Source organism: Cryptomeria japonica, chromosome 6, assembly GCF_030272615.1.
Source record: "Cryptomeria japonica chromosome 6, Sugi_1.0, whole genome shotgun sequence".
Classification (NCBI taxonomy): Eukaryota; Viridiplantae; Streptophyta; class Pinopsida; order Cupressales; family Cupressaceae; genus Cryptomeria; species Cryptomeria japonica.
In genome coordinates, this window is record NC_081410.1 from 341,554,698 (window position 1) to 341,579,239 (window position 24,542).

At 36.8% G+C, this 24,542-nt stretch overlaps 1 protein-coding gene across 3 annotated transcripts in view; it reads right to left on the bottom strand.

Moving 5' to 3' along the window:
- Positions 1-12,091: 12,091 nt before the first annotated feature.
- LOC131078011 (uncharacterized) overlaps positions 12,092-24,542 on the bottom strand; it is a 265,096-nt gene continuing 252,645 nt past the window's right edge. For all 3 annotated transcript variants that reach the window (XM_058015649.2, XM_058015645.2, XM_058015641.2), the window contains 3 exons: positions 13,130-13,341; positions 12,899-13,031; positions 12,092-12,744 (listed from right to left, as the gene is read on the bottom strand). In XM_058015649.2, the coding sequence (XP_057871632.2) occupies positions 12,596-12,744; positions 12,899-13,031; positions 13,130-13,341 (494 nt within the window). In that variant the 3' untranslated portion in view covers positions 12,092-12,595. The remainder of the gene's footprint in view (positions 12,745-12,898; positions 13,032-13,129; positions 13,342-24,542) is intronic.

Consider the following 24,542-nt stretch of genomic DNA (forward strand, 5'->3'; position numbering starts at 1 on the left):
AAAAGCCACTTCGCACACGTGCAAAATCCAATGGTTAAGTTACATGCATAGGGGATATCGCTTGCGGCTAGGAGCCTAAGGGTATAAAACATTAGTATAACAATATTAACGCATTAGCTGATATAAATGCATTAGCTGATATTGCTGATCTATATCTGCATTAACACTAACACGTGTCTCGATTCCGATGATTTTGAGAATGAATATGGTTTCTTCGGACATTCGCACCGAAAAATTAAAAGCCCTTCGTGCACGTGCAAAATCCAAGGATTAAGTTACATGCATAGGGGACATCGCTCGCGGCTAGGAGCCTAAGGGTATAAAACATTAGTATAACAATATTAACACATTAGCTGATATAAATGCATTAGCTGATATTGTTGATCTATATCTGCATTAACACTAACACGTGTCTCGATTCCGATGATTTTGAGAATGAATATGGTTTCTTCGGACATTCGCACCGAAAAATTAAAATCCCTTCGCGCATGTGCAAAATCCAAGGATTAAGATACATGCATATGGGACATCGCTCGCGGCTAGGAGCCTAAGGGTATAAAACATTAGTATAACAATATTAACGCATTAGCTGATATAAATGCATTAGCTGATATTGTTGGTCTATATCTACATTAACACTAACGTGTGTCTCGATTTCGGTGATTTTGAGAATGAATATGGTTTCTTCGGACATTTGCATCGAAAAATTAAAAGCCCTTCGCGCACGTGCAAAATCCAAGGATTAAGTTACATGCATAGGGGACATCGCTCGTGGCTAGGAGCCTAAGGGTATAAAACATTAGTATAACAATATTAATGCATTAGCTGATATTGTTGATCTGTATCTGCATTATTCAAATCAAATAATCAGTCGACACAACTGTAATATTGTGAAAGCATGAATTGGGAACAACGTGTCACATAGAAAAGAATAAAGCAGTCATATCAAATAACACTATTGTCACATCAACTAATTTGATTGAAATATGATCCATGTAACATCATTGACTTAAGGTTTCAAAATTAATACCACATGTTCAAATGTCATAATTTAATAAATAGAAATTATTTGGCTTTAGATTACTCGCGTGCTAACTTAATTGTTGTTATCTTGTTGGCTATAAAACCTTTGGATTTCAATTGCCAAATCAAGTAAAATAGATAGTTATAGTGGTGATTGTTGTTGTAAGAAAAATGTTAGCCAACTTCTCCTTTCGCAGTTCTGTACAAATGGATCCATTTTGGGGGGACGTCAGTCATGACAGAATGAAAAATATTTTTTGCTTTAAGGATGATGACTTCATCCATAATGTTTCAATCGTCCTGGGTCATGACTATCTTGCAACGAAGGGTCGTTATAGATTAAATGTGGAAATTTCATCACTCTTCTTAGCATGGTGTCAAGAATCAGGCACGGTGTCAAAGGCGAGATGGGTTGCTACTTCTTGTGTTCGTGAAGAATGGAGAGGTGGCCTAGAAGATATCCTGGTCACGACGCAGATGGCGATGGGTTTGTTGGCTCGTGATGAGGACTGGTTCCAAATTGGTGAAGGCCAAGGGGACCCCTCTGGCTCTATTCATCCTTTTAATCTTCGGAGTGTGCATGACAATTTGAAAGTGCGCAGAGCGGCTATGAGTGAAGGCCTCAGTGCCATCAAGGATTACCTCTACAAAAAAAAGGCTAAACATGGACGAGGTCATCTAAAGGGAAGCAAAAAGGTGGTATAATGTAAAATAATGTAATGTAATATTTTTTCTTTTGGCTGCAAAGGATGGTAGAGTGGTGGATTAAGGGCAACAGTGGCATTTCCAGGTGAGGCATGTCGTGTGGTGGCGACTTTTTGCCAAAGGTGGTCGATCATGGTGATGTAACTTCTTGGTCTCCCCTTTTGTCTTGGGCATGGGAGGTTTTGCTCTGCATTTTTCCATGTAGACCTTTGTATTTAGGATTGGCGCATGTAATGGGGAAATGAATTAGTGGGATGGAGTCTAATTCTATTGCAGAGAAAGGCTCAGCTCTTTGTGTTATGTACAGGTGGTTTTGTGGTATACGACCATGGGAATTTCTGGAGGCCCCAATTTTGGCCGAAACTATGATAACTATGTAAACTTTATTGATATCAATAATAAAATACTCATTTACAAATAAAAAAAAATATCGCCACTAAATGACATGCATTGGTTTTGTGCAGTAGTGTAAATCACCACTAAAAACAACCTTTCGCATTAAAACATGTCTGAATTCGCCAGTAAAAACAACCTTTCACATTAAAACATGTATGAATTCGCCAATATATTTATTACATTTATTGCATTACAGGGCAAAATTGCCAGCACTAATACGTTTCTCTAACACATGGGAAAAAATGCTTCGCCAACAATTTTCCCCTAATTTTAGGCGATTGCCAACAATTCGCCAATAATAATTATATTTGATTTCCACAGGTACCAAAAAAATCGCCAATAATCATTATATTTGATTTCTACAAGAACCGAAAAATTCGCCATTATTTTGCTACTATTCCCGAGGGGGGGGGGAGTCTTAAAGTTATCGTTGCTTTCTATTCATATATTTCTCTCTCTCTCTCTCTCTCTCTCTCTCTCTCTCTCTCTCTCTCTCTCTCTCTCTACTTTCCTCTCTCCCCAACCATCTCTAGACATGTCTCCCTCTATCCATCCATCCCTCTCTCTCTCCATCTCCCTATTTATATACCTTTATATCTATATATATTTACCTATTGTAAACATAAAATGAGATTGTTGGTAATGGAGCCTAATTATCTTCCTAATTCAAAGGTTTTTTCAATCATTTTTGGATCCTTGTAAGTGGATGTATATTTGATTTGAAGCTATCGCTTCTCTTTTAAGACTTTTATTACATAAACAATATCATTTTATAAATGGCCTACCAATTGACCCCATGTACCACACAAATGTATGTAACTAATAGACCAATTTTTCTTTGTTAATTAACCTCACATACCTCTTCATCAATCCCATTGCACACCAAGGTGCAATTTCTAGTTCATATTATGTTGTTGACTTGCGATGAATATAGTGCCACCTAGAATTAGCTACTTACTGCTAACATTTTTAAGTATTAAGTATTGAGTCATTACTTTGCATACAAGGTTCTTTTTCCCTTGGGGGTTCTCTTCCATTGAGGAGATCTATCACATATTAGTTCTTTCTCTACAGTTTCTATTATCGATATCTAATGCTTCCTAACATGGTATACTGCTAGCTCTCTCTCCTATTATTCAATTACATGATGTAATCTCATTAACATATCGGTTATACATCGAATATACCCCATGGAACACAATACCCTCTTCGATAAAAAGTGATGTCATGGAGGCCAAAAAGAAACTAAATCCTCTTAAGGTATTTAGAAGAATAATTGATACATAAGAGGAACTTAATACCTATGCATAAGAGGTAGGTAATATCTATGCATACTCATGTTGTGTCCTTTAGGGTGTATGTTGGATATATACCAACATTATATGCAAGTTGTTTATAATGTCTGAATAATAAGTTCAATTGCAAGCATATATTAAAATTATGTGTTCTATAAAGGGTTCCTTGTTTTGTGTAGTGGGAAGGCTAAAAGTTTCCAAATATAATTGATTATGCAAAGTGGTGGAAATGTCATTAAAATGCAATAAAAAGTGTTCAATGCTACTAAAGTGTTATATGTTGATGTTGACTATGTCTATATGTACTTGCAACTAGGAAACTCATGACAAAAAAATGTGAAGGCTAAGAGGTGGGTCACCAAGGTGGAACAAATTCAATCATAGTTGTATTTGTTGTGTTGAGCCAATGACGAATATATATGGTACAAGCATTTCTAATGTGTTTCAAAATTGTTAGAAAGGAGCCAAAACTGACGTCAACCACTACCAATTTTTACATATGGGGAATGTCAAGTAAGATAAATATAAGAATACATGAGTAACTGTAAGATGTGGTGAGGAAAAAGTTAAGGAGCAAGGTCTATACAAAAGCATACAAAATTTATGAGTACAACAAATGGATTAGAGCCTTACAAGTTCAATTATGGTTGAATCTATTGTGTTGAGTTAATGATGGATAACTGTGCTAGAAGAATTCGTAAAAAGTTAAAAAATTGTTAGTAAGGAGCTAGAGAAGAGGTCAATTGCTATCAAGTTTGTATGTACAGGGAATGTCAAGTGAGAAATAAGTATAAGAATGTACGAGTGATTGTAAGATGTCGCAAGGAATAAGTTAAAGACCAAGTGTGTGTAGGAAACCATAGAAAATTAATGGGATACTATATGGATTAAAACCTTATGATAGTTGAAAGGTAATTATAAACCAAGAGTTTGGTAACATAATGCCAAGACTAGAGATAACAAGCAATTGAGAGGGTTGTTGAGCTTAAGCTTGTTGGTATGATTACTACCCCTCAAATATAGAACCTCATAAATCAATTTTTAAAACAATAAGATATAACTACTGCATTTATCAAGATCTCTAAAACATTTGCAAGAGTTTGTGATTGCAATACCATTCAAAAATCATTTTTCATCAATACTTATTTGGATAGAAAATGGAGGCAAGAGTGATTAATTCTCATCAAAAAATTTAAGCCTCTTAGGCAAGGTGATAGATGAAGTTTTAATTTTTGGCCCTTTCGGGATGGGTGTTCCTAAGTTCAGATTAGTTCGGGAGTTGGTTCGGTAGCATGTGAATATTTTATGAGATTTGAGGGGATCGTGAACGTGGTTATTAACAATATGGAGATTGCAAGATTTAGCAATTTTTTTATGCAGTCAAACCTATCATATTACAACATAAAAATCTTACACTTGGCTTGATGTACAACTTTATTTAATGTTTTGTAGTTCATATGGAGAATTATTTATATTGGACCGTTTGGTGTAAGGTATTAGTAAATGCAAATAATAAGGCATCATTATCTAATTGGTGTTGGGCTCTGATACTTATAATCTTCTAAATTAATCAAAAGCTTGGGTGGGATTAGATGCAAGTTGTTTCATGATTACAAAGTGCCTAAGATGGTCTCTGGGTAGGGAGTCGATTTGAAATTTGAGTTGAACATAAATAATCAAAACAATAGGTATTTAATAATAAGTAGGAAATCCAGTGTATGATTATAATGCCTTGCTTACAAACTGAAGATTTTACATTAGCTTAGGGGCTAATACTAAGCCAATATTTGCATCTAGAATATCAATATTTAAAGGTTCTATTAGGCTTCCACAACCATAGCTAATGATGGTATGAATGTTGAACCTATATTGAATTGGAATATAGAGGGGGAAATAGGTTATTTTTTTACAAGTCAAATTAAAAAATCTTTGACAATATTAAATAGCTTGACAAAGCAAGAGATAGAGGTATTTTATAAGGGTTTTGAATGTGTAAGGACCATTGACATTGTTAGAATAGACCAAGCATTTCAAACAAGAATTGTGTTTGGGTGGTCATGATTTGACCCATGATGTTCATCAAATTTGTGGTAAAGATGGAAGCATGCATAAAAGAGCCATGGTTAGTTAAAACATTAGTGTTGATAACTAAGTGAGTGTGAGAGGTAGAAGTTGTGGATTGGGAGGTTGGATGACCAATTCAACTACATAAATATTTATTTGATGTGAGTTGCCATATATTCAAACAAGTTTGACTAGAGCTAACTTATTCAAAATAAATTGTTGGGTAAAAGAATGGATGTAGAATGAGTTCAAAAAAATATGATGAAAATGAAATTCATGTTATAGTGGTCTCTAAAATGACGTCATAGTGTTTGAGCATTTGTTGGAGCATTTTTAAGGTGTAGGTTTAGATGCTTAAGTTATGAAAGAATATTTAGGGGGGCAAAGATGTGGGTAGATTATTAAGTATCAAATTATGATGACTAGTGCTAGATCTAATGAAAACATTGATGTGATGGGTAGGGAAGTAAGAGCGACAACTTGATCATGAATTATATGGTCTTGAACTTAGACATGTTTGATAAAAAAAAATTAACCATGAGAAAGGAGGTGTTGTAGGATGAGGTGGGGATGTAAAAAGTAGGGTTCACTTTAGGTTTACTAGAATGTATATATCTAGATCTACAAATCTTCAATTCTTAACCTAGCTATTTAATATAAAGTGTGATGTTAACAATTGATCATGTTGGCTTAATGTCCTTAGTCTTCAAGTACACGAACTAAGAAATTTGTCAATTTAAAATAATGTATATAAACCTTTATTTTCAAGGGTTGAATTTCAAAATTATATGTACATTAGAAAACTTCACTTTTTTTTAGAAGTGTACTTTATTGTATGATAGATCAAGGCATGCAAACACCTATGCTTGTCATGCTAAGGCATATCTTTCCTAAGTGCACATCAAGAGAACTATTCTAAGTAGATTTCAAAATTATTTTGAAATACTAATCCCACATGTACTACAAACAAAGGAATATGATGATTTAAATGTAAAGAAAGATCATCAAGAAAATATAGAGGATTGAGATAGCCTTCATCACCTAAGCTATCAGAAAGAAGTTCCTAATTTAAAATGGTGTAATGACATGTGTCCTAGTGGCAAAATGCCTTTTAATACAATTAGATAATGGCATGTGTGCAATTGACCCTTTCATTCAATTATTGAATATACATTTTTGCCCTACATAACATTTTCTTCCATGCATTTCCCAATGCACTTTTTTTTTCCTGTGCTACAAATGCATTTCACCAAATGCTTTACTCTTTTGGTCATTCCTATTTTCCATACTATTTGATGCAATGCAAAACTCCTTTAATGAGCTACAAATGAAACATGATTAATTTAGTTCCAAGATACAAAGGACACTATTTTTTTATGGAGGAAGATAATGTTTCATAGCATTCGAAGTATATACGTATTGTAAGAGTCTACTTAAACTAGGGAAAGCTTTCATGTAAGCACTTTCATTTCAAAAGATTGTCTATGACAATGTTTCATTGGATGCCCGTTAACCCAATGTCTAAGTAGTGTGTAGTACCCAGCCCATCCCCCACTTCATTCATATCCAGACACATGAGCAGGTGGGAAATTCCACATTCTCCTCTAGAAGGGTAGGGGTCCTTTGAGAATTAATTAATTAGAGTCCTATTCTTCAAATAATTTGTTGTGGTACACAAACCAATAGCTTTCTTGCCATAATTTAATGATAACCCTTTCAATCCCCCTCTTTTCAAAGGTTATGATAAACATTGGATTTTACATATTTTTCTATACTTAAGTGCACAATAACAATTTTTTTTTAAAGATTTGTCATATAAAATGTAATTCCTACAAGATTTAGACCTTGTGATATACAACACACCAACCTCATTGCCCATTTACTAAGACAACTAAAATTTAGATCCATCAAATTATCTTTCCATATTGTCAATTGACCTAGGGGTCAAATAATCATTTCAAATTGGTCACAGTTTCCTAAGAAAGTTTATCCATTTTCTATGTACCTACCTTGATGTAGATGATATCTATTTAATATTTAAGAAAAGAGTCTCCCAAAGGTTGTTGCATTAATGATATTGAGCTCTTTTGAATTAGATTCAAGTATATAACACATAGAAGTATACTATTGCCCTAATAAACCTCCATTTACTTTGTTGTTTTTATTTCGTATATGTGGACAATAATCATTACATTTTATGGCTTCAGTCATGTAACATTGGCAACAGTCTTTTTTGTTGCTCCTACAGGTATCATTTCCAATGTTCACTCATATTTCTTTAATAATAAATTTGAAATAATCATAAGAAATTATGAAATGCTATAAGTGACAACATAAGTTATTAGAGGGCAATTTTTGTTGGCTTGCATCCTTTGCTATCATTGAGTTGATGGACTCTAACATAGTTTCTTATTGAGCAGAAGAAAACACTACCTTGTTTGATGCGCCACCAAAAGAAAACAACTATACACCCCACAAGAGCATCTAAAATGTGCATACCTCTACTTGGCTATAGGTTTGATAATAAATGCATATGGTACATAGGACCTATATAAGATACAATTTTGCACCACAAGCATAGATATCCACGAGGGTATATGAAGAAGGTTCCTTTGACCAATTCAATTAAATTTCCATTAACTCATACTTAGTTTATTAAACAATTTGGGCCCAATATTCAAGAATAATTTGTGGCCAAGAAGCCATGTGGTCAACTAAGAATCCTATAGTAATTTGTTGTGGGGATACCATAGAATGCCACTTCATGCCATGTATTATTATGTATTCCATGAGAACATCTAAATTTTTATGCACCATCTACTTGGCTACATGGTTAAAACTTAAATGCATTTGGTACATAGGATCTATATAGAACAGAAATTTTGCAACACAGATAGATATCCACGTTGGTTTCTTCATTATAATTTTGTGAAGCTTCCACATATTCCCCTTTGAATTGAACTGACATTCATTATGAAGAAGGTTTATTTAACCAATTCAATTAAATTTCCATGAACTCTACTAATTCATTGAACAATTTGGCCTAGTCTTCAAGAATAGTTTATGAATAATAAGCCATACAACCAAGAATCCCTTAGTAATTTGTTGTTGGGAGATTATTTGAATGCCACTTATCTCATAAATTACTCTGTTGCTAGATATCAATCTCACAACATCAAATGTAGTCTACCATTTTTTTTAAAGTGAATCACATATTTGCAACTTTCTTTTTAGCAATCCCTAATACTAGCTGAAAAGACACTCATTATGAATAAAAAAATAAACATTACAAGTTTCTTTTTAATAAAAATTAAAACATGGTATTAATATACAAATTCGTCTTAGAAAATGCAATATCAAAATTGGCAATTGCAACAACCTCTAATATAAATTCAATCAAAAACTCTTTTCAATCAATGGGACAAAATTATCCAATCGAGATGGACTTTGCTTAAGTTTCGGCTTGTTAATGGGCCTTACTAGGTTGATCCAATTGTATAAAAGCGTAAGCATATAATATGCCTTAAGCCAGATGAAGGGTGGGCTAAAATTAATTTCAATAGGGCATCCAAAGGCAATCATTGATTTTCAGGAGTTGGTGTTGTGGCCTAGGATTGCAATGGTAACATAGTAGCTTTTAGAGCCAAAAAAATTATTGGATAGAACAAATAATATTGTAAAGGCCCAAATGGCCATCTTTGCAATTAATATGGTAAAAAGCTTGGTGATTCCTAAACTACACTTAAAAGGAGACGACTCATTATTATTAATGCAATTAAGAAAGGGAAGGCAATGGATTGGCATTTAAATCAATTTATTAAGGTTATTAAGCGAGAATTAATAAAATTTGAGGATTTTAAAATATCCCACACCATGTGGGAAGGTAATGAAATTGTCGACATTCTTTCAAAATTGGCAGCATCATTTAAGGATCTCCAATAGATTTGGGAATATTTATGAGAGATCCAGCTTGATGATTGGACAAGGCTATACACAACCATTTAAAATGGCATCAATGGGACATTAAGTTTTGTTTTAGGCACAATAAAATTCATGTGAAATTCATTATAAATTGCAAGTTGCATCTCATCAAGGCACATTTGCCTTTGGTCTTGGAAGCTGCGAGAAGTGTGGTTGCTTGGTGAGGGCTTTACACAAATAATTGAGGCGAATTTCACTTTGATTACATGCAAGAAATAGCTTGCATTTTGGGGAAGAATTTTTAAAGATAGATTGAGAAAATGTTTTGAAGAGGATCCAATGTTTTTACAAATGGACATTTTATTGGGGGAAGATTATATGAAACCCAAATTCAGATTTTAAACAAATCTTGATATCGCATCCACTTTCTTGGTGTGGTGCTTATAGCTGGAGAACAAAGAGGATGTAAAATGGGTGATGCAAGAATGTGTCAAAGATAAGTGGTCATATGGCTTGGAGAGTTTGTTAACCATGGTGCAACCAGGGGAAAGGTTTGTTGTGCCACCACGAGAAAAGGATTCACACGACAAAGTTTATACCACCTTTGCATCCTTTCTTGGTGTGGAGTGTTGATGCCAGCAAGGAGTGTTGTGCCAAAGCCCAATTGTGTTGGGACCACCTCAAAGATTACCTTCGTGATAAGAAACAAGAAGTGCAATGGTTTGGCCTTGAAGTGATGAAGAATGCAAAAAAATGATTGAAATTCAACCAATAGGATTATTAGGTGAGTGCACCTCAACAGAAAAATGTTGATAAATAATTCTAGTCTGTAGTCTTAAATTTTGTCTTGGTTTGATGTTTATAGGGTATGTAATTATGTAAATTTTGTATCCTTGCAAAGGTGGTATGGTCGTAGGGCTATTTTCTTGGTATGGGTGGTCCATTTGCGGGTTTGATGTTTATAGGGTATGTAATTGTGTAAATTTTGTATCCTTGCAAAGGTGGTATGGTCGTAGGGCTATTTTCTTGATATGGGTGGTTCATTTGCAAGGGTTGTTTGGAGGTTGCAACAGTAGTAGTACGAGATATTGTAAAGTTTATCATATGTATGGGTGTAGTGCAATAATGGTGGGACTAGTAATTTTACCTGGTTTGTAGATGGTCATATCAAAGTTTTAAGTTGTGTCATTGATGTCAATATGTTGATCAAGTCCAATTCAGTTTGAGACATGTGGAAAACTGTTAGTTTGAATGCTTTATTTTTACTGATTTGAGTTTCTTGTTCGCCCTGATTTCTCGAGTTCATTTAGCTACATGTGGCATCTTAATCTCAACATGTCTTGTCAGCTTGGATCGGAAGAAATGTCCACCATTCCCTACGTTTTCAATTGCTTTAGCTCATGTTCAATATTTGCAATATTCTCAAGACTGTTACACCTTATTTTGTCAAAGCAATTACATTGTTTTTGTAGACTCGGATATTGACAATTCGGCCTGTGTTAGTAGACTTTTTTTTTTGCAGATCTAATGGTTGTTGTGTTGGTGGATATCGACTTGATCAGAAGTTTTTTTAAAGTCAGATATGTGACATTTTTTGAGCAAGTGGCATGTTGATTTGGTAGAGTTGTTCTAAGTGGTAGTTGCTATGTCTAAGCAACTGTAGCGATATACCTATACTGTGTTGGTTTTGTTGAAGTTATCATTTGATGATAATCCACTTTTTGAAAAAGTTTTTTCTCTGTCTAATACTCAATTGTTGTGTTCAACAGATATGCCAAAAGAGTTGTGTTATGCGAAACCTGTGTTTGTATGCACTTTAGAAGAGTAACCCAAGAAAATGCCCTCATCTGATCTAGGATCAAACTTACCTAGATTATCCTCATCCCTTTTGATATAACAAGGACTACCAAAAATCTCAAAAGTATTTAACTGTTGTCGGTTTACCTTTCCACAGCTCATAAGGTGTCTTGTTATATTTGGCTCTTAACAAACCTCTGTTTTGAATATACACAGCTATATGAACAACTTCTCTCCAAAAGACATCACTAATCTTGGCCTCATTCATCATACTACGAGCCATTTCTTGTACGGTTCTATTCTTCCTTTCAACAACACCATTTTGTTTTGGTGTCTTGGGTGCTGAGACCTATCTCTTGATTCCAATTTGCTCACAAAAATTCACAAATTCGTTCGATGTAAATTCACCACAATTATCAGAACACACTTAATTTTCAAATCCATTTCATTCTCAACTAAGGCTTTAAATGCTTTAAATTTTTCCCAAGTCCTCTGATTTTTCTTTCAAAAATGTCAATACTCTCAGTTTTCTTTTCAGAGGTAACAGCCACAAGAAAAATTTTTATATTGTATGGACTTTCTATACATTAAAATAAATATAATTCAAATTTACCGATCAAAAAAAAATGTAGAGATTTGTCATCATAAGTCCTTTGGCAAAAATCCCATGCATTGAATGCAATCAATCACCACTTTTCTACGAAACTTATGGAGTCTACATATTAAGAAAAATGAATTTGATTTTCACAATATCTTAAAAACCCTAAAAAATAATCGAAATGCTACTTCACCCTTATCCACAATTCAATCCACTGAAAATAAGACATTGACGACATACATAATAGATAGCTAAAGTTAGAGTATAGAATTCTATTAGTGAAAATTTATACTGACTGAAAACTATGATAACATATCAATATATCAAATTTATACTGATTCTGTTTACACATTGGATTTTGAACTGACGAGTTAATGCTCACATGCTACCTCACACTCTTTAAGCACACATGCTCACAGCTTTGCTTGGCAGGGATGCAACAAAATATGAAATCAATAATCAAATGTCTAAAATCAGCTTCAGTACTCTCCTCAAGACTAGTGACTGCAGATGCACTAATTAAAGACAACCAAAGTTGACATTATAGCTTAAGCAATATCTGTGGAATATAATGCAGGTAATAATCACTTGCTGTTTTGTTGTAGACTACACCACTTTGTTTTCTCAATAAAAACATAAGCCCAAACACATCGAGCTTGAAAGCTAAATTTCTTACAAAATTGGTATACTCAATAAGCATTAAATATCAGCATGGAAACTGAAAAGTAAATAGCTGCATAATACATATAATACAATATTCATACAAATTTTCTGAGGCACATAAACAAAGTTACAATTAGCCAAACAACTGAGAGCAACCTGGAAAGTTCTCAAGAAATCTGGTAACCAACTCTTGTGGCAATGGTTTTACATTAATGAGATGACAATGGTACTTTTGAATCAAAGAAGAAACAGCAGCCCAATGATCTGCCATTCCCAGAAGACCTGTTCAGAGGCCAAAACTCATTAGTGGGCAATATGTTTGCAAAACAGATCTGATCATACATAAACTATGGATTTTATGTTTTCATTATTTGGTCAATAGATTAATGGAGCATGTATTCATAATCAGGATATTTAGATCTTCTATGTTTCTTACCTAGTTCAATTTCTTGCCCATTCTCATCTGTATCTACTTCATCAATCAATTTGTTTTCCAGTTCACGTGCAGTCTCAGCATACCTCTCTAAAAATTCTTCTTCGGTCTCTTCATGTCCACCATCATCAGAATCCTGCACCACCAAAGTAAACATATATGTAACATGGAGAAGACTGGATAAAATCTAACCCTATTATTTTCAGCTCTTTTTATGATAATTTGTTTTCTCACCTCGTCCTCTTCATCGGATTCTTCATTGCCGTCGTCATCATCATCATCATCCTCTGTATCATCATCATCTTCTCTATCTTCTGCTTCCTGAACTTCTTTCAAACGAATGGTTGCTTCTAACAGAGATTGGTAACAACTGTGTGCCACCTCCAACATCATTTGGTTACAAGCCAGTGCTAAAAGATGTTCGAGCACTTTAACCAATGTCATCACTGTCAAAGTTCACATCTATGCTTTATTATTAAGCTTCACGGATCCGAGGAAATAAAGAATAAAACTTAAGAACAGTATAAAATGATCTCTACACAGAGGTAATAATTTCATCCAAAGTCTTATCAGGCATGTGTCTTAACAAGCATATGGCATTGAGTTTTTTCACCACAAGATTTGCCTCAAATATGCAAAAACTATTCCCCTTGCCATAGAAAATAATACCTGCTTCCATTTAACTTAATCCCATCCCATTGCAAATGATAGCAAGGAGAAACACACACTCCTTGGCTTGAATTCAACAGGAAAAGGAGATTAGACTGATGATATATTCATCAATGATGTCAGTTCTAGCACAATGAAATGTATGTAATGAAACCATTATTATGATTTATCTGATTGAAACTAATGGTAAGGAAGAAAATGATGAAAATAGGGAAGCAAAGAAAGGAGTAGGATGTTCGATGTGGTCACAGATAACAGCGTTGATTCAGGAGGTAGCTCGGCATGAAAGCCTCCCCAGCAGAAGTGGTTCCTAGCCAAGAAATACTGCAGCTTAAGGGGCAGCAGTGGTTCCAACAATGAAGAGAGGTGCCAAATCTAAAGAATTTTAAAGGGAAAAATAATTAGGTATGGCTTGGCTCCAAGCAGACACATCTTTAGGAAAAAAAAGTTGGAAAGCCAATGAAGTCTTTACCCAAGAATCAAGAAGTAACTGACATCACCATATGGGACATTCTTTCCAATGTCACAAAATTCTAAAGAGCTTTATCATATGATAGTATCTCCTGAGGACTTTGATTGTAAATTGAATGATACAAGCGAAATCTCCACACTCCATCTACTTAATCACAAATATGGGATAGCCTGTTTTAGGCTGTTGCTTCTTGGGCAGAAACTGTTAAAAGAGGTACTAAAAAATTCTGCATTGCACTTCTTGCTCAGTTTGGTACATGCCTTGAACAATTCAGCATTTTATTTTTACAGTGCTCCCTCATTTGCCCTGGAATCATGTCTTGGCCAGCTGATCTATTTTGTGTCATGTCCCATCCCAGCAGCAATCTAATTTTAAGGCCCAATTATTGTTTTATTTGGGTGCTCATATAAAGTACCTTTCTATTATGTAATTAAATAACATGAATTTACTTTTTGTATACTTTTAATTTTAGGAGGGAAGAATGATTTAATTAAGGGCCCAAAGTGTAATGCATACAAAGGCAAAACTAATGTCCATTTTTTATCCGAATTATTATTTTCAAAACTGAATTTCTCATTTGGAGCTTTCAAGGACAACTGTTCTAGAGAACAAAAACCCTCAATCTTTTGTAAAGCACCATCAGCTGCTGCACCAAAACTGGATATTTACTTCCATCTGCTGTTTCCCCTGGTGCGATCTGCCCTTTATCTTGTGCAAATTCAGTTAATATATTATATTTCCACAATTCTGATTTGTCTTGATGCTTGACACTTTCATAAACAGTTAACTATTTCGATGGGAATTAATTTAGTGTTGGATCTGGTTTGATAAATCAAAACATCCTTAATGCGACTTATCTACTGGAAGGTAAAGTCATTAATTAGTTTGGAATTAGTTCTCATGATCTTAGTCACCTAAGTGCCCCCCCTTTTTTTATGCATTTTTGGCTAGTCTGAGTTCAAATTTGCTAGGTGTTTTGGTTTGAGTTGAATCCGGAAGCTTGACTAGCTAGAATTGTTGGTTTTGCAATCATAAATAAGATGACTTTAAATGCACAGATTTAAGGATTATTTCATGGTCACTGCTGTGTGACTGTGAAGACCCCAAGTCTACCCTGAACTGTGCTGATGTAATTTTGTTTTGTTTTTCTGAATTTTGTGCTTTTTTTTTGGCTTTTTTGGCAAAGATAATGAATGCATATGAAACACACTTGGAGCAAGAAACTAATAATTCAAATTAATTGCATTCAATGATAGACGCTTCAATGTTAATATACTTTGAATGCCATTTAATATGGTTCTACAAATTAATTGAATCAAAATGCTACTACAATATGAACAGAATGAACCTGGCAAAGTGCTACAGCAGTCTCATTCATGATTGATCTGCCCTTTTGAGGGATGTATTCTGACTTTGAGGGCCATTGCTTCCTTCCTTAATGCCTCACGCCCCTTAATGAATATTTTCAGATTTGTTTGGTGCCTATAGGCCCAAAATCGACCCAGCCCTAGCTTGTATGGCTTAGGTGAAGTACGGCTGGGAATAGATGCAGATGTACGGCCTGTGTGAGGTTATTTCACCTTGCAAAAATGAGTCCTGAATCGGTTCTTCAGTCTGGTCAAAAATTCCCTTCCATCTGCTTGTAACTTTGATGAATTTCTTGCTAAAAAGGACAACTAGAACCCTTGTGTAGAGTCCCCTGAATGCCAATTTCGATGGATATTTCACCACCTCAATTGAGCTGCAACACTGAAGATTTTGGCATTCTCCAATAGCTGGTTGAAGAAGAAACCCTTGGCTCCCACTTGAAGAGAAAAAGTCATGAGAAAAAGCATAATCATAATGGTTCGATTTTCCCAAGACTAAAGCTTTTTATATTATCCACTAAAGGCTCGATTTCTCTCAATAAGCACATTTAATGACAATGACATTTTGCATCTTTTAATAATTCAACTTTTAACACCTTGGGATAAGTGTCCATTAACTAATTACTCATTTGGCCCCCTTTTAATGATGAATTGACCCCTTCATTATAAAGTTAAGTTATAACTTTATAATAACACTTTTTAATTAATTAAATATCATTTGAGCCCATAAAACTTTAATATCTCCTTTAATATTTAATATTTCATCATACCATCTAAAACTGGGGCCAACTCTGTGAATCCCCAATATGACCAAGTGCCTTACCAAAAATAGCAAGGGTCCCTATCAACCAACCTCTGACTTACTAAAAATAGTAAATATAGCAAACGGAGCCTTGTAAACGCCAAACGAAAGGCAGAACTAGAAACCACTGAACACCAGAGACAATACAAGCCTCAGAAGACCCTCTATCCATACTCATTAGCCTACGAGGGTCAGAATAATAGGCTAATCTCACTGAATGTCTAATGTCTAACAAGAAGGGGACATCACAGTCCGCCCTCCCTAAAATTGCATAACCCCAAGCAATCTCAACTCCGAATGCTGTAAGATGTCCTCAAGAACCAAAATCAATTTCCCCTCATCGTCCAAGGGTGGTAACACCGTTGAAGGGACCACACGATGTCCTAATGCCTTCTTGAGGCGTGAAACATCAAATACATAGTGTACCCTGTTGTCTGCCGGTAGGTCCAACTCCTAAGCCACCTCACCTACTCGCCTGAAAATCCTGAAAGGGCCATAGTAGCATGGCTTGAGTTTCTCTGCACCGCTCTTCCTCAGAGTAGACTGATGATAGGGCTGTAACATCAGATACACCATGTCTCCAATCTCGAAAGGTCTCTCAGTCCTCTTCTGATCTGCATACTACTTCTGTTGATTTTGTGCCCTAGCAATATTTTCCTTAAGAGCACTCATAACGTCCTTGCTCTTCTACAAAAAATCACCAGCACTAAGCACTCTACTGTCGCTCAACAGTAAATCGAGGAAACTAGGAGCCTCGTACCCATACAACGCCAATAATGGTGTCATCTGTATCGACATGTGGTAAGTGGAGTTATAGCAGTACTAGCATAGATGAATCCACTTAACCCATGCCTTATGTTGCCCAGCTATGTAGTTCCTGACGTAACCTTCCACCCAATTATCCGGGATGTCATGTTGTGGGTACATCATGGAAAGTCCGCAATATAATGCTCTTCATCCCTGATCCTGGGGTCAAAAAGATCCTATCTTTGTAAATGATGAGCTCATTTACAACTTGTTGATGTGTCTTTTGTACACGACCAAACACAGAATAAAATACCTAAAGGTAACTTATCCTCTCTTGAACAAAGTTTCCCGACTGCCAAAGATCTCGCCGAAGGATCAGTCAGAGTAACTCCAAGGTTCAGTTATGTAGGTTCTCTACGTGTGGATAAGCTCTTCGTGGTATGATGTGATTTTGCTGGAATCACAAGGGGACTTACATTCGACGACCTGAACGTCTGATTTGCTTTGGATATTGCTAGAACGTGAGATTTTATTGGTCCTAGATCTTGAAACAAAGGAAAAAGGAGAAGGGTTGAAATGGGATCTATTTCTAATACTAAGAATGTAAGAGCAATGAATGACCTTTGATGAAATTCTAACTAAGTCTTGCTTTGACATCCCAGGACCATCTCCACAAGGTTAGTGCGATCTTCTAAGGAAAGCTTTATGATGTTTAGATCACCGCTACAGGCATGAACACCATCAGGCTGATGCATATCAATGAAGAAGCGACAATTGAAGTTAAGCTTAAGTTGAATGATTCCAATTGACTACACAAGGCAAGTCTGCAATCAACAAATTGCTAGTAGTATGGATATACAAATTTCACCATCGACCATACACATTTCTTCCACTCATCTAATAACATGAAATCAAATTTGAGAAGTATAGAGACCATGCAAATTGTTGAATCGACCCATAGAATTCACCATTTCTTCAATGAAGTTTACAAGTCCTTTACAACAACATCTTGGCAACAATCTTTGCCTTCTCGTTCTATTCTACTCTAACTATTTCTTACTCTCTGACCATTCACTACTATCTATTCTCTATTAACCAACTATTAACTATTAGCTAGCTATTCCCTGTTAACTATTAACCTTTTCAAATGAGGAGCCAGGGCTTTATATAGAGAACCCTTTACAAACAGACGACTCTGATTGATTTAGAATCAATGGCTAGGATTACAAGATAGAAACCCTAATTAGGGTTTGTTACAACAAACTTCCTCTAGCCAATTAGAAAATAACATTCCAAGGGTGAGGACCAACAGGAAGCAGGGGTAGGTGCCTCAAAGTTTGTGTCGTCCTCGATGAGTCAAGTACATTGAATCTGGACACGCTGAGGTGGACCAATCCAACTGGAGGAATGATGACTGGGATGCCACCTTGTTTGACACTTGTAACTTGGTTGATGTTGAATTTGATGATGTTGAGAAGCTAATTTTGATCAACTCGTCTGAGACTATCTGCTTCTTCAACGGACCCTTGCACTGACCTTATTTGATTCTCCTTCGTCTTTGACGTGATGGATGGGTGGTGTACCTTTCCTTGAAATGCTGGCAACGCCTTTCATTGTCATCGTGTGGTTCCTTAGTGTGGCGAAGTGAAGGTTCTGGAGGTAGCTGGCAATTCCTTGAACACCTTGAGTCTTCCCTTTTGCCTGTGGAACGTCCGTGACGATGATGAACTGGAAGAGGTCGTCCTTGATGATGCTGGACTGGAAGCGGTCGTCCTTGATGATGTTGGACTGGAATTGGTCGTCCTTGGCCTGGCCTGGTTTTCTCCATCTACAAAATAAACGAAAAGGTGATTAAGTACATATGACATGTTCATTTCAACAAAGCATTTTCACCTTAAATCATCAACAAGAAGACTTTAAAATAAAGTTCGCTCAAAATCCTTCCCATGGATAGGCCCTATAAGAATTTCGCTCTGGACCCTTTGGAAGGGTTAGGAGCGATTTTTGCATTCTTGGCCAATTTAGACCTCATTTCATCATTATCTCACAACTAGCCCTTTTGCCTAGCTCAAACAGGGTGAAAAATAGGAGCTTCAAAGGATTTCGCTCTAGACCCTCTAGAAGGGTCAAGAGCGAAATTCTAGTTTAGGCTCAAGTTCAATCACTCCTCCACTCTGAAATGTCTTCCAAGGCAAGAATACACTAATCTTCTCTCCACCAAGGCTTGGAATCCATCTCCTGATCTTCATCATGAGCAATTTAGGTGAAATTGAGAATTTCGCTCTAGACCCTAAGGAAGGGTCAGGAGTGAAATTCACCTTTTAGGCTTAATTTTCCATCTCCTTCACTTTCAACTTATCTTGCAAGGCTTAAAAACCTCACTCCACTCTCTTCATGCCCTAGGGATCAAAATCCTGACTTGACACAAGGGGGAAATAGTGGTTTTGAAGAATTTCGCTCTGGACCCTTTGGAAGGGTCAGGAGCGAAATTTACTCTTTAGCTCAAAATCCTTACCTCTTGGACTCAAAACCTATTGAAACACATGCCTATGGCCATCTTCAAGTCCAATTCGCCTTGATCACCGTCCTGGCCTAGCACAAACTTGAAGGAAAAATGACATTTTGAGAATTTTGCTCTAGACCCCTTGGGACCCCTTGGAAGGGTTAGGAGCGAAATTCAAGTTTTAGGCTTGATCTTACACTTCCTTTACCTCAATTCACCCTACAAGGCAAGAATACCTCACTCCACCTTCAACCATGCCATAGGTATCAAAGTTTTAGCTTCACTCAAGGAGAAAATGGTTGATTTGGCGAATTTTGCTCTGGACCCTTTGGAAGGGTCAAGAACGAATTTCTCTCTTTGCTTGTTTTCCCTTACTCAACTCCATTTCTCTCCACCTTTCTTCTCACCTACTTGCTTGACCTCAGAATGGCTTGCTAGGAGAAATTCGCTAAAATAACATGGCCAGAGACAGGACCTATCTAGGATTTTGCTCTGGACCCTTTGGAAGGGTCAGGAGCGAAATTCACATTTAGGCTCAAATCTTGATTTCATTTCTCACATTTCTTCATCCAAACAAGTGTTTTGCCCTTAATAATGCTTGGGAATGAGTTAGTTCTAAGTTTGGGTCAAACTGGAATGTCTTATGGAGAATTTCACTGTGGACCCTTTGGAAGGGTTAGGAGCAAAATTTGACATTTGGTCTCTCCGTCAGGATTCATGTATGGAATATACTTTAAGTTATATTCCATATATACTGTCAAGATGTTTGAGAGTGGTTTCGGACCTCCAGGAGTTATAATGCAAAATCTAGTTTTTGGAGGATTCTTCAGTTTTCCAAACTTAGTCAAATTTCAGGATCAGGGTGACATTCCAGACTTAGCCAAATTTCAGGACATTTGAAGATCAGGATGACATTCTAGACTTCATCACTCACGACCTTGACCTAACTCGGACCTTCAAAGAGGATATTCACTCACCAAGCTTCATTGACCTCCTCAAACTCAAACAAAACACAATTAGCAACGAGAGCAAAAGCAGGCCCTAAGGAAGACTCTCAAAGAAACCCTAATTATGGGGTCCCGTGGACTCACCCTGGCTCAAGCAGAGCCTGCCATCCTAGTGATCCCTCTGGCAACACTCAAAATGCAAAGGCTAACAGACAAACCCTAAAAACCTAGAAAGCGAACCCCAGAAAGCAAAAAAGTAGGGGTCCCCATTTGCAATGGGGCGATGTGTGAATACGTCACAACACAACTGTATATCTGCTGTCCTGAACTGACCCCTCAATGATTTTGGAAGCCCATGTGTCCTTGGCATACTCTGTCACTATCAAATGCCTCCAATCCTCTGACATCTGAACCATGGAGCCCAAATGTGGTCGGCGAGATAAGATGCCAGCTACCACATTTTGAGGACCTTTGACATAACAAAATGTCAAAGTCATATGACTGCAATTTACTGACCCATTTTTGCTGACGGTCATTAAGGTCTTGCTGCCCCAGGAAATGTCTCAAGCTATTATGATCAGTTTTTATACAAAATTTGCTGCCAATAAGATATTGCCTGAACTTGGCCAATGCATGCATAATGGCCAACATTTCCTTATCATAAATACTATAGCTCCTCTCTAGTCCCCTAAGCTTCCTGCTCTTAAAAGCAATAGGGTGCTTATCCTGCATAAGCACAACACCTATACCCTCTCCAGAGGCGTCACATTGAAGCTCAAAGGGCTTCGTTAAATCAAGTAATGCAAGGACCGGACATGTAGTCATAAGTTGTTTGAACCTCATAAAACACTCATGTGCCTCAAGAGTCCAAATAAACGCACCCTTCTTCATCAAATCAGTGAGTGGTGCTACATGACGTGAATACATGTTGACAAATCACTGATAGAAACCACAGAATCTAAAAAATCCACGAAGCTGAGTGAGGTTCTCAGGGGTAGGCAAATCAGTGATAGCACGGACCTTGTCAAGATCCATCCGCACACCCTCTGCACTAAAGATGTGACCTAGATATAACAACTCTGTCATGCCCAAATCACACTTGGAATTGTTAGCGTACAGGGACTCCCTATCCAGAATACCTAACACTGTATCCAAGTGGGCAAGATGTTCCTCCCACGTCCTGCTATACACCAAAATATCATCAAAGAAGACTAGTACAAATCTCCTCAATTGAGGCTAGAAGACCCTATTCATGGTGGACTAGAAAGTAGCGAGCGCATTGGTTAGTCCAAATGGCATAACCACAAACTCATAATGTCCACAATGGCACCTGAATGTGGTCTTCTCAATATCATGTTCTCTGACCCTGATCTGGTGATAGCCTGATCTCAAATCAATCTTCGAAAAGTAGCAAGCACCATGAACCTCGTCAATCAACTCATCAATCCGTGGAATAGGGTATATATTCTTGATGGTCCTCTTATTCAAGACCCTCTAGTCAATGCACATGCGGAGGGTACCATCTTTTTTCTTCACCAACACTACTGACGAAGCAAATGGTGACTTACTCGACCTAATGTGTCCCATAGCAAGCAGCTCCTTAATTGTCTTTTCAATTTCATCTTTCAACCGCTTTGGGTGTCTATAAGGAGTGATCATCACGAGTTTAGCACCCTCTTCTAATTCTATGATATGCTCAATTCCCTTGTCAGGAGGCCTACCAGGTAGAATGTCATTGAACACCTTCTCGTGTTTAATCCTCAACTCCTGTATATCCGGATGATAATCTGATTTTTGCTGCCCTACCTATGATGGCATTATCATGCACTCTGCTGCCCACTCAACCATGTCATGGCACATGAGTCTCTCCATCCTCTTGAATGATATCATCTTGAAACTACTATCCCTGATGGCTTTCAACATGTGAGTCTTCCCATCTACCTTAAATCTCATATCGATCTCCCGTAGGTTAAGGGTGAACTCTCCAATGTCGTGAAGCCATCTCATTCCCAAAACTACATCCGTGTCTCCCATAGTCGTTGTTGGATATTGGCTAATATATTGTCATTGATATCAACATATGTGGAGATTGTAGGAAAGTTTTGTTAACATATTCTTTTGTGTATTCCAGTGTTGCCGTTTGATTGGATGAGTTGGTTTAGCCTGTGTGTTGCAGATGAGTTGATGCGGTTTAAAGGGTTTCTAGTATGTTGTCTGTAGATGGTTCATTCCCATTTGCAGAGGTTAGCATGATGATTTGATCGAGTTATGAGATCCAGTATTGAGAATGTTATGCAGTTGTTTGTGTTATTCGATAGTCTGTTTTGTACTCCGTATTGCTTCGAAATTGCTATATCTTTAGTTGCGGATGTATGGGATGTGTTCTGGACGTTGATGTGTGTCCTCAACTCATGTGGTTCATGATTTGGAAATCCACAAGTGAATCTTTCAGGTTGACAACCAGTTATGTTGATGTTCTTGAGCTCCGATAGAGAGGCAATGATGATTCTAGTGATCCGAGTTGTTGCAGTTGTTGTGATGTAATTCACGTTGCTTTTGAATGTCTCTAGATCGTGTTATATGCATATTGGTGGTCTGCATTGATTATTGTGCGCGTTATTGTAGATCTTCTTTGTCTGGTGATGTTCTTCGTGTTATGCGACATTCTTGGTGGTTGTAGCATGTTGTGGATGATAGAGGCGCAATTCTTGGAAGTTTTTCATATTTGTTGCATTGATTTGGGTCCAGACTATGTCTAAACCAACATTGTTTTGGTCTACATGTATTGTTGTAGCGTGTAAGGATATTATTTTGTAATTTGTATTGAGGGTTTGGCCGACCTTGAAATATAGGTTGAGAGTTTGAATAAATATATGTAATAATCATGTAAGATGTATGTCTGCGAGTATCTGCGTTGTATATGAGAGTGGATGATCGAGTTGGATGTGCAAACAAGTGATCTGATCTTTCGGAAGTGTGAAGAAGAAAAGCGTTGCAGAGCAGATTGTGTGCTTAACCGAAACTGTACTCAGGCATATGGAGATGCTATTTTCACAATTCATGTAATCCGGATTGTAGTTTAAATGTTTTCGTAAATCAGTGAGACTTCATATAAGGCAATGAGCCTTCCCTTAAGGTTGTAGCCTTTCTAGGTTTCTTATTTTGAGTAGTGAGATCTAGGCAATGTGCCTGAATGCATGTGCATTCCCCATTGTAATATTCACATTTACTCCTAACAAGTTATTATCTCATTGTGGGTAAGTTCCCAATGTGGTTTTTCCCTTAACCAGGTTTTCCACGTCAAAAATCTTGGTGTTATGTGTAGTATTGATGTGGTGTTGTTTCATGCTTTAACTGTTAATTATCACATCTGTATTGTGGTTTAAGTTGCAGTAAGTTTTTGTGCAAACTGATTCACACCCCCCCCCCCTCCTCAGTTTGTTGCATTGTTGCCAACAATTGGTATCAAAGCTAGATCCTCTAGAAGAAGCTTGACTGCTTGAGGAGATCTAGGATGGCAACCTTTGCTTTCAAGAAGGATAGTCTGAGATTTGATGGAACGAACTACACTCTTTGGAAGAGCCAGATGCAATGTCATTTGAGATGCATTGGAGAAGAGTACTCAAAGATTACTAAGAATGTATATAATGTTCCGAAGAATGGTCCTACTACTCCGAATGAGATAAAGGAAGCATAATTCAATATTAGAGCCAAGGAAGCATTGTTGAATGCCTTGTCAGATTCTGAAATGACTAATGTGATGGACTTAAAGACTGCTCATGAGATCTGGATAAAATTGGAGACCTTGCATGAAGGTGATAGCCATGTGAAGATTGCTAAGTTGCAGAGCTTGAAGGGTAAATACGAGAACCTGAAGATGAGTGAAGATGAGAATATTACTTCTTATATGTAGAAAGTGAATGAGCTTGTGTGTGGAATCAAATGTGTCGATGGAGTATTAGAAGAATTTGAGATTGTTGCTAAAGTGTTGAGATCCTCGCCTCCTACTTACAAACATAAAATTGTTGCTATTGATGAGATCCGGATTGCGACAAATGTGACAAGAGACATGTTGATTGGTAAGCTTGCTCCTTTTGAGCTGAGTGAGTTTGGAGACTCTCTTCCTAAGACTGAATCTGC